The sequence below is a fragment of the Carassius auratus genome, chromosome 27 (genome assembly GCF_003368295.1).
Source record: "Carassius auratus strain Wakin chromosome 27, ASM336829v1, whole genome shotgun sequence".
Classification (NCBI taxonomy): domain Eukaryota; kingdom Metazoa; phylum Chordata; class Actinopteri; order Cypriniformes; family Cyprinidae; genus Carassius; species Carassius auratus.
This window is the reverse complement of record NC_039269.1, coordinates 6,558,690-6,574,886: the sequence shown is the minus strand read 5'-3', so window position 1 is coordinate 6,574,886 and position 16,197 is coordinate 6,558,690. Positions and strand designations below refer to the sequence as shown.

Genomic DNA, 16,197 nt, shown 5'->3' with positions numbered 1-16,197 from the left:
TTCTGAAGTGGCATTTAGTTTCCTTTGAGGTGGCATTAATGCATTTACACAGCAAAGATAACTATATTTTGGTGCTGAGGCTATGGTGGCTCAGAGCAGGCATCATTTTTTATGTGGATGCTTCTAGTAACAAAACTGACTGAACTGGAACATCTTGAACAAACTCTTAAAATTTTATTTTTTTTGTTAAAAATGATATTGCAGTACAATATATTCCTTCTGTTAAATGTAGAAAACGTTGAGAATGAGTCGAAAGGCACATTTGTTTACACTATTTACAGTTCCATCTAAACTCATAAATATGGGGATAAAACAAAGAAGCTCAAAGTAAAAGTGCTGAACAGAATTCTAACTGGAAATATTAATAATATATAACAACAACAACAACAACAACAACAGTACATACAATCAGTAGCAGTTTTAATAAATGTTTTGTTTTTATTATTATTATTAAAGTGTTCATTTGTGATTTCTTTGTATTTTCTGTAAATTCTGGCAAGTTGTCAGGACAAAACACATCTGAAGTTTTCACACACAAAAATTATTAAAACTGAGGATCTGGAGCCAATCACAGCCTCACGGGAACAAACCTCATATTTAACCAATCCAGTCGAAACTGCTTGCATAAAAATTCTCAAAAAAAAAAAAAAAACAACAACAAAAAAGCAGAGAACTTGTAGTAATAAACAAGCAATATTCCTATATTCGCATTTTCTCTCATAAACTTCAAGTCTAGAATACGGCAGCCAGGCGTGAAGAATACAGTAGTCAGTATCACGCGTCTTTCTCTGCGACGGCGCATTCTTTCCCACCACTTTTCCTGAGATTAAGCACGACCGTACGGAGCCTGCAAAAACTGCACAGAACACTTTGGCGCGATGGGAAACCAGACGCACAAACCTCAACAGAAAACTGCATTTTTGGGAGTTCAGGAATAAGTAACACGCAGACAGCAGCGCAGAACAGTGCAGCTCCATTCGGTGGCAGGTCGCAGGCTTTGACTCCGTGTTTTTGGGAGCAGGAGAAATCAAATAAAACCCTGACAAGGCATTGGAAAAGTGTTTCAACTTCTACATGTGATTATAACAAACACTACCTCTACAAATAATGTCCCTTGGATATAAATAGCAACAATAATAATAGTATTAATAACAATAATAATACGAATAGCAATAGGAAATACGCCAATACATTTGCTTCCAACTACACGAGAATACAAGACCAAAAGGAAAAAACATTGACCTCATACATACAAACCAACAAACAACAAACAAATCCGTTTCATTCTCTTAACAAATATAATATTCTTCAACACAATGCAAAAATATCACTTCTGAACAGATATAAAGAGAATCGCGTTCTTATAGTTGTTCGTGGGGCAGTATTTGATTTTAATAATATTCGTTTGGTTTTTATTGCTTCGCACGGCTCTCAACGTGAGGTCCTGTATTCTCTCAGGTGTCCCGTATAGTGAATTATTAAATAGATTTCCTAAAGGCTTTGACTTTGTTGAATAAACATGAGCTCGGCACGTTTTAAAAACCAAAAGACGGCTCGGGTGTTTTTATATGAATGTATCTTTTTTTGAAGGAAACCGATTGTCTTCGGAAAAGCTTTGATGTCAATTTAATTTAATCTTTTCTTTGATGTCTGATAAAGTAGCGTTCATTAGCGCACTGATTACAGCCGTTATCAGGGAAACCGCTATTTCTGCTGCTTTTAAAGCGCCCCCTGCTGGCAGAGAATGAATTTGCACTTTCAATAAGCCAGCGGTTTTATATTTACATTATATACATTTCCCCCAGGGAAAGTGCCGCCACACATAGAGTGTAAGTCTGTGGGAAACACTGAAGTCTTCTAATAAATATTTTGATTCTTGATTCCCAAAGATCAATCCGCGATCTATTATATTTCATAAAATTATCTTTCGTTTGGACAGTGATGAGTCTATACCATACCTGAGAAAGTATTCTGCAGAAAGCGATCTGCTCTTGAGCGGCGTCTTCGCTATAACGTGTTTAAACGAATTTTTCACTGTGTTCGGATTATTGAAATGTAGGAGGAGTCTGAGAAATTCACAGGGTTATGGGGTCAAACAGCAGTTTCAGAATAATGCGATCGGGTCCAAACGCCCTCTACGAAAAAACCCAGGTAAAGGAGACAGACGCCGGAGGAAATAAATAATAAAGCACTACTCTGTCTAGAAATATATATATATGTACGCACACAAGACTGCATCTAAAGGAGATAAAGGCACTGATTTAACAGAAGGCATTCATTCGAAAATAAACTCCCTAGGACAGGAAACAGTATACACCAATATCTTAATAAATAAACATCTCTTTTACCTCAATGTCTGCTGTGATGAAATGGTGGGTGGTAAAGCCCTATTGCTTCAAATAAGGCAAACAAAAACCAAACTGATTCCAAGTGCCCATTGATCGCCAACGAACCGAACGCAACTCTTAGCTTATGGACTGAGAATGACTTGAGGGGGAAAAGATCTCAAAAAACATTTGACTGAGTGTTTGAGTCTTTATGTGGCATCCCAGTCCAATGTTTTGAACTGGATGACGGACTGGCGGTGATCCGAGGGCGCTCCATGGATCATGTGATCAAGCGTCTCCAGGGCATCTATACTGCTGTGGCCGTTTGGTAACAGATGCGTCTGTTCGGAGGAAGAGGATGACGGTGTGAAGTGTGAGGAGGAGGAGCTAGAGTCTGAGAGGGAGGAGTTTGTAGGCGCTGATGCGAATAAGGAGGAGGAGTAAGGAGGAGGGGGCGGAGTCGAGGATGGCAGGGCTTGTGAGGTGAACGGGTATTGAAGTTGCGAATCGGGGGAGGGGTAACCGAAGTCCAAGTCGTCGAAATCAAACTCATCGTTCGTTCTTTCTGTAGTAGTAGTAGTAGGCTGAGTTGCATGCGATTGCATGGCTTGGGGTTGCGACGGCAGGGATTGCGACTGAAAGGATTGCGACTGTGCATGTTCGTTCGCGTGCGGTTTCGACAGCAAGTGTGTGTTTGAAGTGTGCGCCATGTGTTGACTGTTCTGGTGCAGCGCAATGTGCGGGGATTGCGTCGACACGCCGGGTTGCTGTTGCATTTGCATGAAAAGCTGCAGCATGAGCGACTTGTCTTGGCCTCGGTGCATCTGCGATAAAATCGCACGCGAGCCGCTCTGTTGCTGCTGCTGCTGTGTTAGCACCCCAAACGAATGACTCTGCTTTAGTGTGGGAACGTGCGGTTGCGAAACGTTCGTAGTGGCATGCGACGACGACGACAACATGCGCATGTTTGGGGTTAACGCGACCTGCCTGTGTCTCTGCTGCTCCTGGGAAATCAAATCTTCCAGGTTGAATGTCTCGGGGACAGCCGCGCACGAGCGTCCTCTTCCACCTAGCATGCCTCCGTTTAGCGTCATGCCGTTTAGGTCTGGTGCGGGCGTTTTGATGTCCGGCGATGGGCAGGGGCTGATGGTCAGATCCAGGACTTCGCTGATGGCTTCGCTCTTTGGCTTCGCCGCAAGGGATCGTGGGAAGTGAGGGTGGTTCTGAAGCAAGTGTGGAGGATTTGCGATGAGCTTGCGGGCGTTGATCATCTTGGCTAGCATCTGTTGACGCAGACGCTGGTCATTTGCGAACCTCTCTCTCTCCAGTCGCGCTTTCTTCACCTCCCCGTCCATCCGAGAGAGCTCAGCGCGAACACGAGACACGCAGCTCTCTGGGATTTTTATTCCTGAGACACACAACACACACAAGATTGTTATTTTCTCAAGATGAAAAGGCGTATAAACTGATCTGTCAATAAAACACCCTTTATTGTTAGAATTTCTTTAAAAATGACATAATGGTGATGGCGATTCATCATGCAGCCCTATTCAATGCAATAATTATTCTGCCAGGAAACAGGATTGAGAAGTAACAGATAACAATGTGTCAGCTCACCGACTTGCTTGCTGTTCAGTTTGGTTTTGAGGCGTACGATCTGCAGGATGCTGGAGTTGGTGATGTCTGAGACGATGTCAGACACTCGTTTCCAGACCCTGAGCAGCGCTCCACACAACATGTGATACTGTCTGAGACGCATCCCCAGAAAACACTCCTGGCCCTGCTCGATCAGCTTACACTTACCATTCCTATCACACACACACACACACACACACACACACAACACTGTTAAAGCTGCGGTTACATTTCATGTTACTGTGTGAAATCCTGTGAGTGACATTTAATCATTTCAATGGGAATTTCACGGACTTCCATCCTGTTTGCAGCAAAGCTGAAGATTGGACAAGGTACTCATTCTGGCAGTGTTAATTTAATATAAACTTAATCTATTGGAAATCAGCTTTGGTAACTTAAAGCTTAAATACATTGAACTAAAATATGCAATCTTAAAATACCATACATAAAGGTGTGAGAAAATAACCCCCCCCCCCCCCAAAAAAAAAACGATATAAGTTTAAGTTATTGATTATATTATTAAATTGTAAATACCAAAATTTAGATATAAATTAATGATATATAAAAATATTAAGAAAAAAAAATAAAAACTTAAAACACATAAAATGACAAACTCACCTATTGCTAAAAAAAAATATATAAAAAAAAACAGAAATTTGTTTGCGATAATTGAAAAAAAAATTGCTTAAAATAACAAAAAAATATATGAAATATAAAAAAAAATACTGTATAAAAAATTATAAGAAACAACAAATCTAAAACAACTACATTTACTACAACTACAAAAACTCAGATACAAATTAAAGCTTAATGTAAACATAAAAAAATAAAAATAAAACGAATAAAATTTAAACTGTATCCTTTACTTTGGAATCCAGATTCCAGCCAAATAAGAAATTTCATCGGATATTGTCATCTGAACAAGTTATAAAGTCTATTGCAATAAATCGACTACTAATGGTGATTATATCTAACGATCGGTTAGCTCATATCACATCAAAGCGTGCAAATTATTGTTATTAGGGCTGCCCTCATCTAAAGATGGGTCGAGTAGTAGTCGTTCAAATAATCACACTTTTATTAATAAACCATTTAAATCATAATAATGAGCCTTTAATTATTAGTCTAATAAGCACATGCATAAAGCTTGCCACAGTGCACCGACAGAAATAATGATTATGAATGTGTCAGGGGAAAATAGTATTAACATTTAAATAATTAATTGATAAACAAGTCTAGTGCTTTTTTATTATTAGTTTAAGAGATGAAGTTGGGGACACCGACTCGTCATCTCCGCATGTTAACAACATTAGCATTGTGTGTATTAGCATGAAGCAGATTTCAGTTTCTGTGCACTGTAATCTCTAATTATCATTCCATTCGAATTTCATTAAAATCATTGATGAAATTCATCAATCTGTGATCAAATGCACATTTAAAACTAGAATATAATTAATTTAAAATCACATGCATTTCATAAACACAAGCAACACTTGCTGGTTATGTACTTGCTCAAATATTGACCCAAAAACCCAGAGTCGTATTATAGATGCTAATAAGCTATTAGTGCAAATTACAACAAAACCCTAGCAAAGAAAAACCATGAGGGCTTTTCCAGCACAAACTGAAATACATTTTCAAAAACCAAAAGGTCTCTTCTGACACAAATGGCCACTCACCAGTTGGCATGCGTGCATTTGGTGAAAGAAAAGTCAAACTGACTCTTCCAGAAATCCTCTGCTTCGTCGGGTGTCACCTTCAGAGCGGGAAGAAAAACACTTGTAGGACATGCTGTGCATTTCTGAACCTGGCTCTTTTTGATTTTTTTAGTTCATCATAACACTTGATGTCTTTACAATATTGTATTTCAAGCTAGTTATGTGTTTAAAGCAGCCAGTCAGACATCTGTATTCCCAGTCTTAGAAAACAAATCTGTAATCTCATTATATTCAGGGGTGCACATAAGATACTCAGCCTGGTTCTGATAAAATCACTTCGAGATTTGGCTTGGTCCTCACACTGCACATATCAATTAACTATAAAAATAAATTAATTATAGTGCTAATAATATTATTATTGCACATTGTTTTTTTTTATTTTTATAAATTAATAAACATAATAATAAAGAGTGATAATACTATGATATTTTAAAATAAATGTATTTTTATTTGATTATTTTTAGTGCTGTCAAACGATTAATTGTGATTAAATCGCATCCCAAATAAAAGTTTTTGTTTACAAAATATATGTGTGTGTACTGTGTATATTTATTATGTGCATATAAACACACACACAGAATATATTTATATTATTTTAAAATATATTTAATATATAAACATAAAATTTTTCTTAAATTTATACATGCATGCGTTTGCATTTATATACACATAATAAATATACACAGTACACACACGCATATATTATATACACAAAATTTTTATTTTGGATGTGATTAATCGCGATTAATTGATTGACAGCACTATTTTTTTAATAGGAAACGTAAAAATAAAATGCTAATATTTGCTTATATACACAGTAAAGACCAAAAGTTTCTTCTGCTCATCAAGCCTGCATTTATTTGATCAAAAATACAAAAAAAATAAAATAATAATATTGTGAAATTTTATTACAATTTAAAATAATTGTTTTTAAATTTATTATACTTTAACTTCTCATTTATTTCTGTGATGCAAAGCTGAATTTTTAGGATTATTATCACATGATCCTTTAGAAATCATTCTAATATGATGATTCATTATCAAAGTTGGAAACCGTTCTGCTTTTTTTTTCTTTCTTTTTATTTAATAAAATCAATACTTTTATTCAGCAAGGATGTGTTAAATTAATAAAAAGTGATAGTAAAGAAAATATATTATTAGATTTTTTATTTTGAATAAATGCAGTTCTTTTTACCCTTTTATTGATCAAATATATTAGCCAGCAGAACTGTTTCCAACACTCATAATAAATCAGAATATCAGAATGATTTCTAAATGATCATGTGATCGACTGATGTTACATGTGACACTGAAGGCTGGAGGAATGATGCTGAAAATTCAGCTTTGCATCACAGGAATAAATTATTTCTTTAAAGTATATTCAAACAGAAAACTATTATTTCAAGTTGTAATAATATTTCACAATATTACAGTTTTTTCTGTATTTTTGATCAAATAAATGCAGGCTTGATGAGCAGAAGAAACTTCTTTCAAAAACATCAAAAATAGTAATGTTTCCAAACGGTTGGTCTGTACAGTGTATGAATTTTAATTATTTTATAAATGCAAAACCAGCAAGCTTTTATTTTGGCGGGTGTTTATTATGTGCGGGTTAAACACTGCTGACTGAAGTGCGTCAGTGAATGAAATGACACACTGGTGCAACCCTTACAAAGACCTGAGAAGATCAACACCTGAGAAGAGATGATGCCAACCCCTCAAGAGGACCTCAGATGATGCCAACCCTGAAACAACATAAACTACCAAATTTTGCTACATGTTTGATTGCATCATATAATCATTGCTGTCAACAGTGTTTATCGTTTGCTTGAGTCTTGCATTTGTTAATTCGGTTCTCCATGCGCCCCACTTATGTGCTCCCCTGATTTTCTTCACGTGTGTGAGCCGTAGGGACGGGTTTAAAGGAACGGACAGTGTCTGACGGCTTCTGCGTGTGTTGTACCTTATAGTATCTCAGCAGCAGGTTGTCCAGGTTCTCAGGATGCGCTTGTTTACCGATGTTGGGTTTGTACAGAACGAGATTGCGACCCCGACCCTGTTCGGCGAGCAGGACACACGGCTGACTCCCGCGCAGCTGAACACACACACACACACACACACACACACACACATAATTAAACATCTGGATGACAGACATATGAAAGCATGATTTATGGTCAGTGTGTCGTGTACCTTGTTTGAGAGGTAAAAGCCTTCATAGACTCCGGTGAGTTTCTCTGCTTTACTGCAGGCCTCCTTCCAGTGCATCCCACGATCCACGCTGATCTGAATTTTTTGGTGAACAGACAATTTAAAAGAACAGCATTCATTTGAAATGTGACATCATATGTGTCTTTACTATCACTTTTGATCAATTTAAGGCATCCTTTCGTCACGGGTACCTTATAGAGGATGACCTGGCCCTCCTGAGGGTTTCCTGGAGTTAAAAACTTCTCCTGTGTCTCCTCATGAATCTCGTCATTACCAGGAGCAAGATCTAAACACAGGACATGACGATATTTCTCTTACTTTTGTTAAAACACACCAGATCGAGACAAATACAACAGCACCACCATGCATTCAAAACCTTAATAAGTGCACATTCGTGTTCCTCACCCAGTATCCCCATGTCATATTTGCCCTCTTTTTTGTCCTTGTTGATCAGGTAGTCGAAGTTATCTGTGAAGTACTGGAACAGAGAGTTCTGCTGATGGACCTCCAAACCCAAAATACGGTTCAGAAACTTAGTGATGGAGCAATCTGGGACGCAGGACAGAAAAAGATCAGATGCAAATTAGTTGCATTTCATTTACTTAAATCCAAGAAGAAGAAGAAAACATTTCTGCATGTAAATGCATGTGATGCAACTATCTTTTCCGACAGGTATTACATATTTAACACAAAAACAGAATAAATGTGCATTATCCAACAATGCTGTCAGTGTTTAACACACTTCTATAAAGTCAGGTTTGAATTATGCATGATCAGTTTAAATCATATTTAGAACAATAGCCAAAAAATGTCAAAATTGCATGGGTCAAAATTATTTAATTTAGTTTATATTAATCAAAACTTAATATGCATTGCTAAGAACTTAATTAGGACAATTTTAAAGATGATTTCTCAATATCTTTGCAGCCTCAGATTTCAAATAGTCACTTATAAATTGCTCAATTAAAGGCCTGGCTGCTTTATTCATTACATTCACCTTTCTCTGTATTCAGACCCAGACGCGGCTCCTTACAGAAGATTCCCACATCAATCATGCCTTTCTTCATATCTGAAACACACACATTACACTGTCATGTTCATCTGCATGTGCTCGATCAAAGTTTTGTAGTAGAAATAGCACTATTTATTAGATATATTTTAACAAAGGTGCATGCAAACATTTTTTTTTGAGTAGTATCATTTGCTTATAGGGGCTGCATTTATTTGATCAAAAATGCAGTATAGATTGTGAAATGTTATTGTAATTTATAATAGCTGTTATCCATGTGAATATATGTTCAAATGTCATTTGTAAATGCAATTTAATTTATGAAACGGATGACATTACCTCTGAAGAACATGATGTCTCCTCCTGGGTAGCCCTTCGGTGGAGGGACTTTGTTGTCGATGTACCCGAGGATGGCTTTAGTGATCTTATCCAACGCTTTGGTGCCATACTACGACAGACAGAGGGTAAAAACCGGTTCAATTCCTTTTCATGTTGTTTTTGTGTGTCTGAACTGTGGTATATTTGTAATCAAAGATTTCATCCGACTGTGAACCAGTTCATACATTTATTCAGAGATTCAAAAACATCAATCAAATGAATCCTAAGTCAAATGAGGTAATGTCCAGTCCAATGTGTTGTTAGTGTTAACTATAACTATTAAATCAGCTTAAAACTATTGCATTTTTTTTCAGTAATAGAAATAAAGCGAAAAAAAAGAACTTAACTTAGCTCTAAAATAATAAAACATTTTAGATCAAAAAATAAATAAGGACAAAAAAAATACTAAAACAATCTAAAATTAAAACGAAAACTGAAAATATAAAAATAATATGTCCAGTCCAATGTGTTGTTAGTGTTAACTAAAACTATTAAATAAGCTTAAAACTATTGCTTTTTCAGTAATAGAAAAAGCTTAAAAAAAAAAAAAAAAAAAAAAAAAAATCACTTGACTTAGCTCTAAAATAATTAAAAATAACTTTAGATAAAAAAAATAAAAAAGGACAAAAAAAGTTACTAAAACAATCTAAAATTAAAACTAAAACTGAAAATATAAAAGCTAATTAATTAAAGCTAAGGAAAAATATGAATAAACACTATAATAGTTATGTTCAGTCCAATGTCTTGTTATTGTTAATTAAAACTATTAAATAAGCTTAAAACTATTGATTTTTTTCAGTAATAGAAATAAACCTCAAATTAAACAAAAAAACTGATATAATGTTTTAAAAAATTAACTTGACTAAGTTCTAAAATAATAAAAACTTTTTAGATAAAAAAAAGGTCAAAAAATTACTAAATCTAAAATTAAAACGAAAATTGAAAATATAAAAATAAAAGCCAATTAAAAATATTAATAAACACTATAATAGTTATATCCAGTCCAATGTGATGTTAGTGTTAACTAAAACTATTAAATAACCCTAAAACTTATAAAAAGGACAAAGAAATTACTAAAACAAAAATCTAAGATTAAAACGAAAAAAACTGAAAATATAAAAATAAAATAAAAGCCAATTAAAAATATGAATGAACACTATAATAGTAAATATATTATTATTAAATTGATTCTGATTGGTCGAGCTGCGTTCGAAGCGGTTGTACATTACTCTACAAACACACACCTTTGTTTACATCTGTGTGTTGCTCGGCAACCGGTTAGCGGTTATAAATTCACTGTAAACCACGGCTTCACGTGGATTACTGCTTTATACTAAAACAAGCCCCTGATAAAGCCAGATGGTAGAACAGAGAATAGTCTATTATAGTTTGGCTGATAAAGGAGAATATGCTCCTACTTTGTTCTCAAAGTTGTATTGGCTCAGGTCTCTGGATTCGGTGGCTCGCCGGTCCCCGTGTGTCAGCGCCCCCTATAAAACAAAATATTACATTCACAAGCTCTCAAACATCTGACAACGTTGTAATCAGCTCTCACAGGATTGTAGAACGGCTACAGCAGCTAAAGTACATCTATTTTCAATTTCACAGGTAGTAATGTGCACTTGTTTAAGTTCATAAGGTGCTACGAGTTTTGCTTGGCTTCAGTTGAGCTGTATTTTGGGCATAGTGGAATCTTATTGGTCCAAAATCTTGCAATGCATAGCTGTATATTAATGTGATTAAAAGAGGAGGATTTAATGAGATGAACTTAAGTGCTGCATGTTTCAAAGTCAATGTTCGAGAAAATAAATTACAAAATAAGAGTCTCTCCATGTGTCAGGCTTGTCATCTTTTTTTCCTGCTTATTATTGGTTACACAGTATCCGGCAATTAATTCAATGTTTAAAATGAAAAAAATTCCATAATCTTTAAATAAATAGTTTTAAGCAGAAATATAAAAAAACATCTGCGAAACAGAGACTGAAGCAAGACTTTACCAGGCTCTCCAATCTCTTGGCGACGATGGAGGCGAAGCGTCTCTCTCCAGCAAGTTCAGAGATGAGGAAGATGTACTCTGGAGCTGTAACCTGATTAGAGCGATGCGTTCGACCTGAGATACACAGACACAATATTAGCAACCCTCAAGATGCCTCTCAAACACACACACACACACACACACTCACCGAACTGCTGGATGGCTCGGTCTGCGCTCCACGGCAGCTCTAGGGTCATGTGAACTCGTCTCCTTTGGTTCGGCACACGTCTATCCGCCTGTAGAGAGATGCCTGAACTAGCTGCTTCAGAGATGATGGCTATCAGCTGAGAGAGAGAGAGAGCATTAATGCAAACATTCAGAATGGCGCTGGGTTGGTGTTCGGTGTCTGTGGATCAGAGGTCAGAGGTCGTCACCTTCTCTCCGGTCATGAAGCGCTCTTTCTCTCTAATGTTGACGTGGTCAATGGTCAGGCCCTGCTCCGCTCTGGTCTCATACCGAACGCTGCCATCAGGACGCCGCACCACACGCCCCTTACGACCCGTCATCTACACACACACACACACACACACACACACACACACACAGACAGACACACACAGACAGACAGACAGACAGACAGACAGACACACACACACACACAGACAGACACACACAGAGACACACACACAGACAGACACACACACGCACACACACACACACACACGCACACAGACAGACACACACAGAGACACACACACAGACAGACACACACACGCACACACACACACACACACACACACAGACAGACACACACAGAGACACACACACAGACAGACACACACACGCACACACACACACACACACGCACACAGACAGGCACACACACACACACAGACAGACACACACACGCACAGACAGACACACACAGAGACACACACACAGACAGACACACACACACACGCACACAGACACACACACATGTAATGTTTGAATGAGCTTTTATTTTCATATTTACAGTTTTTATTTCAACTTTAGTTTTACGTTTCATGTTTTTATAATTTTTTATTATTACTATTTATTTGTTTAGATTTGTAGTCGTAATTTTAGTACTTCATACTTTCTATGTGAAGCAGTTTCTCACTTTCACCTTAGCTACCATTAATATTTATTTCACCAGTAGTTCAAACTTTATTTCATGTAGTTACCAAAGCAGCATTTACTTTAGATTTATTTCATCATTTATTTTGATAATATTATATTTATTTTTAATATCATTTTTCACATTTTGCATTTTTATTACACGTCTCATTTTCTATGTCGGTTTTCAACTTATTTTATTCCAGGTAGTTTCCAATGCAACACTTCAAGATGTCATTTATTCATTCTTTTTTTATTATTATATAATTAGCTTGAATTTACATTTTATATACGGTATATACATATATATAAATATTATTTATTTACTGTATTTTTTTTGCTTTATTTCAGTAAAAAGTAATATTTTTAACAGTTTAACTCACCTCGGACACTTTCTCTGGTCCTCCAAACCTGTCAATCAGCTCATCAAGAGTGTTGAGCGGCAGCTCTTTCCCCAGCTCTGCTATTTTACCCAGCAGCCTCAGCTTGAGTTCTTCTAGTTTAGCTGAAAACACACACACAGGATGACTTCAGCCGAGTCTGAAATAGACCTTAAACAGGTTTCGACATCTAGACTCTAATAAGTGTGAGTGTTTCCTGAATGAACAGGACGGCATGAGCACAATCTTCTGAAAAACACATGCGTTTGTGTCAACCTACCAGCAGGTCCATTGATGTGGTTGACGAAAATCACATCATCACTGTCCTGTAGTGAATCAGGGGAGGAGTTAGAGTCGCTGTCAATCTCGTCCGAGTCGGAGTCCGAGTCGTCGCTGATTTTAATAACCTCGCCCACTTCCATGCAGTGCTTTGGAAATTTTGCAGTCCGGCCTCTGGGTTTTCCTTCAGATGGCAAAGAACTGCTTTAAAAAAAATAACTAAAACCTACAGACCCAATGTTTGATGCATTTGAAGATATGACTCACGTTTCCTCTTGCTTGCGGCGCTTTTCTCTCTTTTGGGTTTCTGTGTCGGGAAGTGTTTCTGAACTAATGACTGGAAAACACCCCTACAGGACACAAACCCAGTTCAGCTACAGTTTCAGCTATTCACCCTTTATATATTGATTATTATCAGCTTCTCTGGAATACTTGATTCTGATTGGTCTACTGGGGATTTGTGGGAGATTTCAGTCTTTCCCGATTGAAGGAGAGAGAAGTGAGGACACTCACTCAGCAGCGGAGACGAATCTGTCCAGGTGTCCGTCGTTCTCGTCCAGCACCTCTCGGGTACGAGCCTCTCCGGTGGACTGCAGGCCAATCACGATGCACTGTTTGGAATGACACGGAGAGGGGGCGGAGCCACATACAGCACTATTAGTGAAACACTTAATACAGGGTTCCCACAATGAAGTTAACCTTCCAGTCATCTGTTATTACTGGTAAGAGCTTGAATGATTTGTACAGGGAAAAATATTTTTTAATGCCATGTCAGCAGCAAGGCTAGCTTGATGGTGAAAAATGAATAAATAACAAAACATACAATAAACAAGAAACTATACAAAACATTTAAGGTTAATACTATATGAAAAAATCTATAATACGTTCTTAAATACTCTGTTCCTGATAAAAATTGCATCTCCCATGTACAAAATTGGTTTGCTGTGTTTATTTGTTTGGCCAGAAATTGTGATTACGTAATTATAAGACTAGAATATGGAAAAAATAAATAATAATGTAGTATCAAATTAATTGTTATTAAATATTTAAGTGACTATAAAAAAGTATAATAATAGTCATTATTATTATTGTATAATAAATTATTACTACTAAATGTAAAAAAAAAAAAATTAGTAAAATAAGAAATATCACTATTGTAATATTTAAGTTATTAACACCATAACATGTAATATCTTTTATAAAATAAGAAAAAAATGGGAATATATCTATATTTGATGTATATATATATATAAAAAATATATATATATATATATATATATATGTGTGTGTGTGTGTGTGTGTGTGTGTGTGTGTGTGTAATAACATTTAATATTTAAAAGATATATATTTTTATATATATATTTTATATGTACTGTACACACACAAAATAATATATATATATATATATATATATATATATATATATATATATACACACCCACTTTTTTGTAAATAGTACAGCTATAATAGTAGTAATATTTATGGGGTAAGGATATCTAAAACCCATTAAGACCTCTTCTTAACAAACAAAAGCAGAACTCCCGATCCCTGACTCACCTTGCCATGCTGCATCTCAGTATGAGCGAGTTCGACCAGACGACGGACTTTAGCGGCGATGCACAGATACTTAAAAAACCTCTGGTGTGACGCCCAGAACTGACCCCATAGAGACTTACGGGACGCCAGACCCAGTGTATCAGCAGCTCTGGAGAACAGCTCGAGAGCCTCGGCCCACTGCACACAGACACAAACACTTTAACCCCTGCTCAGACACTGTTTGGGACAAAGTGATTCAACAACACAAGCGTGTCTCTCACCAGTCTGGCGGCTTTGTTGTAGACCAGTTTGAACTCTTGGTCCAGTGTGATCTCTTCTATACGGAACGACACGCCGGAAAAGCTCAGCTGGCGTGCGATGTACATGCCACTCACTTTCATATCCATAGCCACAATCTCCATCGCTCCGACACCCCTGGAACACGAACACGAGGAAAGGTTTAAGAGAGAAGTGAGGATTTTCATCAGACCGTTGTGATCCGGAGCATGACCTCTGACCTCTTCTCAATAGCATGCAGGAAGTCTTCAAACGTCTTGAACGGCGTTCCTTGCCCCCAGATCCCCAGTCGGCTCATGTAGATCATATTCTTTGGCTCAGAAGCACCTGGAGATGGAGAATAATTAATCCACGAAGAGCTCAGAATGCATGGAACCACAAGCAACCATTTTTAAGGGGATTTGGCTATTGTTTTCTTTGCAAAATAACCAGTCATCTAAATCAAAAAGAACCAAACATAAAAAATATATATTTCTAATTTTAAATAAATACATTCAACTGAAATGAAATGCAATGTTTATTAATATTTATTTTATTTAAGATAGGCGTCAAGGCAACATTTTTCATTAGATTTAGTAAAACTTGATGTACTAAAATACCTAAAACTACAAAAAAAAAAATTATATAGACATATGTCATACTAAAACTTACAACAAGATTCATTAAAATAAACATTTTAAAAAATATAAAACAAACACCAAGGCTGAATTTATTTGCTTAAAAAAAAAAAAAGTACAATTATGCAAAATTTTTACAATTAAAAAAATTGATATATTTGAATATATTTTAAAATAATGTCAAAGTAATTTATTCCTGTGACAGAAAAGTGGAATATAAAAAGCTTTAAGATTTACTAAATTAACTATTTTATTCAGCAAGGACGTATTAAATTGATCAAAAGTGACTGTAAAGGCATCTATAATAATGTTACAAAAGACTTCAATTCAAAAACACGTTCTATTTACCAAAGAATCCTGAAAATAAAATGTTTCACCATTTCCAGAAAAATATTGGGCAGCATAACAGGTTTTCAACACTAATAATAATCAAAAAATCAGTATATTACTCTGATTTCTGACGATCATGTGACACTGAAGACCGGAGGAATAATACAATAATAATTACAGTTAGTAAAGTAAAACAGAAAGACGTTATTTATTAAAAACTATTAGAAACACCCACCTGTGGCACTAGCGTACACCACTCTCGCCCGGGGAAGTTTGCTCTGCAAGTCCAGGACTGCTTTACCCATCTTAGTAGAGGTCGCATTTTTAGCCTTATGGCACTCGTCAAACACAATCTAAGGTTAAAGGTC

At 36.3% G+C, this 16,197-nt stretch overlaps 1 protein-coding gene across 4 annotated transcripts in view; it reads right to left on the bottom strand.

The window, feature by feature from the left end:
* Positions 1 to 154: 154 nt before the first annotated feature.
* The window catches only part of LOC113045230 (protein strawberry notch homolog 2-like), a 28,687-nt gene continuing 12,644 nt past the window's right edge, over positions 155 to 16,197 (bottom strand). For all 4 annotated transcript variants that reach the window (XM_026205455.1, XM_026205454.1, XM_026205456.1 and 1 more), the window contains 21 exons: positions 16,065 to 16,182; positions 15,104 to 15,209; positions 14,867 to 15,020; positions 14,607 to 14,783; positions 13,563 to 13,660; positions 13,317 to 13,399; positions 13,051 to 13,233; positions 12,774 to 12,895; positions 11,688 to 11,819; positions 11,462 to 11,597; positions 11,276 to 11,388; positions 10,697 to 10,768; positions 9,240 to 9,348; positions 8,889 to 8,960; positions 8,297 to 8,440; positions 8,083 to 8,177; positions 7,874 to 7,966; positions 7,644 to 7,775; positions 5,642 to 5,718; positions 3,945 to 4,135; positions 155 to 3,735 (listed from right to left, as the gene is read on the bottom strand). In XM_026205455.1, the coding sequence (XP_026061240.1) occupies positions 2,537 to 3,735; positions 3,945 to 4,135; positions 5,642 to 5,718; positions 7,644 to 7,775; positions 7,874 to 7,966; positions 8,083 to 8,177; positions 8,297 to 8,440; positions 8,889 to 8,960; positions 9,240 to 9,348; positions 10,697 to 10,768; positions 11,276 to 11,388; positions 11,462 to 11,597; positions 11,688 to 11,819; positions 12,774 to 12,895; positions 13,051 to 13,233; positions 13,317 to 13,399; positions 13,563 to 13,660; positions 14,607 to 14,783; positions 14,867 to 15,020; positions 15,104 to 15,209; positions 16,065 to 16,182 (3,606 nt within the window). In that variant the 3' untranslated portion in view covers positions 155 to 2,536. The remainder of the gene's footprint in view (positions 3,736 to 3,944; positions 4,136 to 5,641; positions 5,719 to 7,643; positions 7,776 to 7,873; positions 7,967 to 8,082; positions 8,178 to 8,296; positions 8,441 to 8,888; positions 8,961 to 9,239; positions 9,349 to 10,696; positions 10,769 to 11,275; positions 11,389 to 11,461; positions 11,598 to 11,687; positions 11,820 to 12,773; positions 12,896 to 13,050; positions 13,234 to 13,316; positions 13,400 to 13,562; positions 13,661 to 14,606; positions 14,784 to 14,866; positions 15,021 to 15,103; positions 15,210 to 16,064; positions 16,183 to 16,197) is intronic.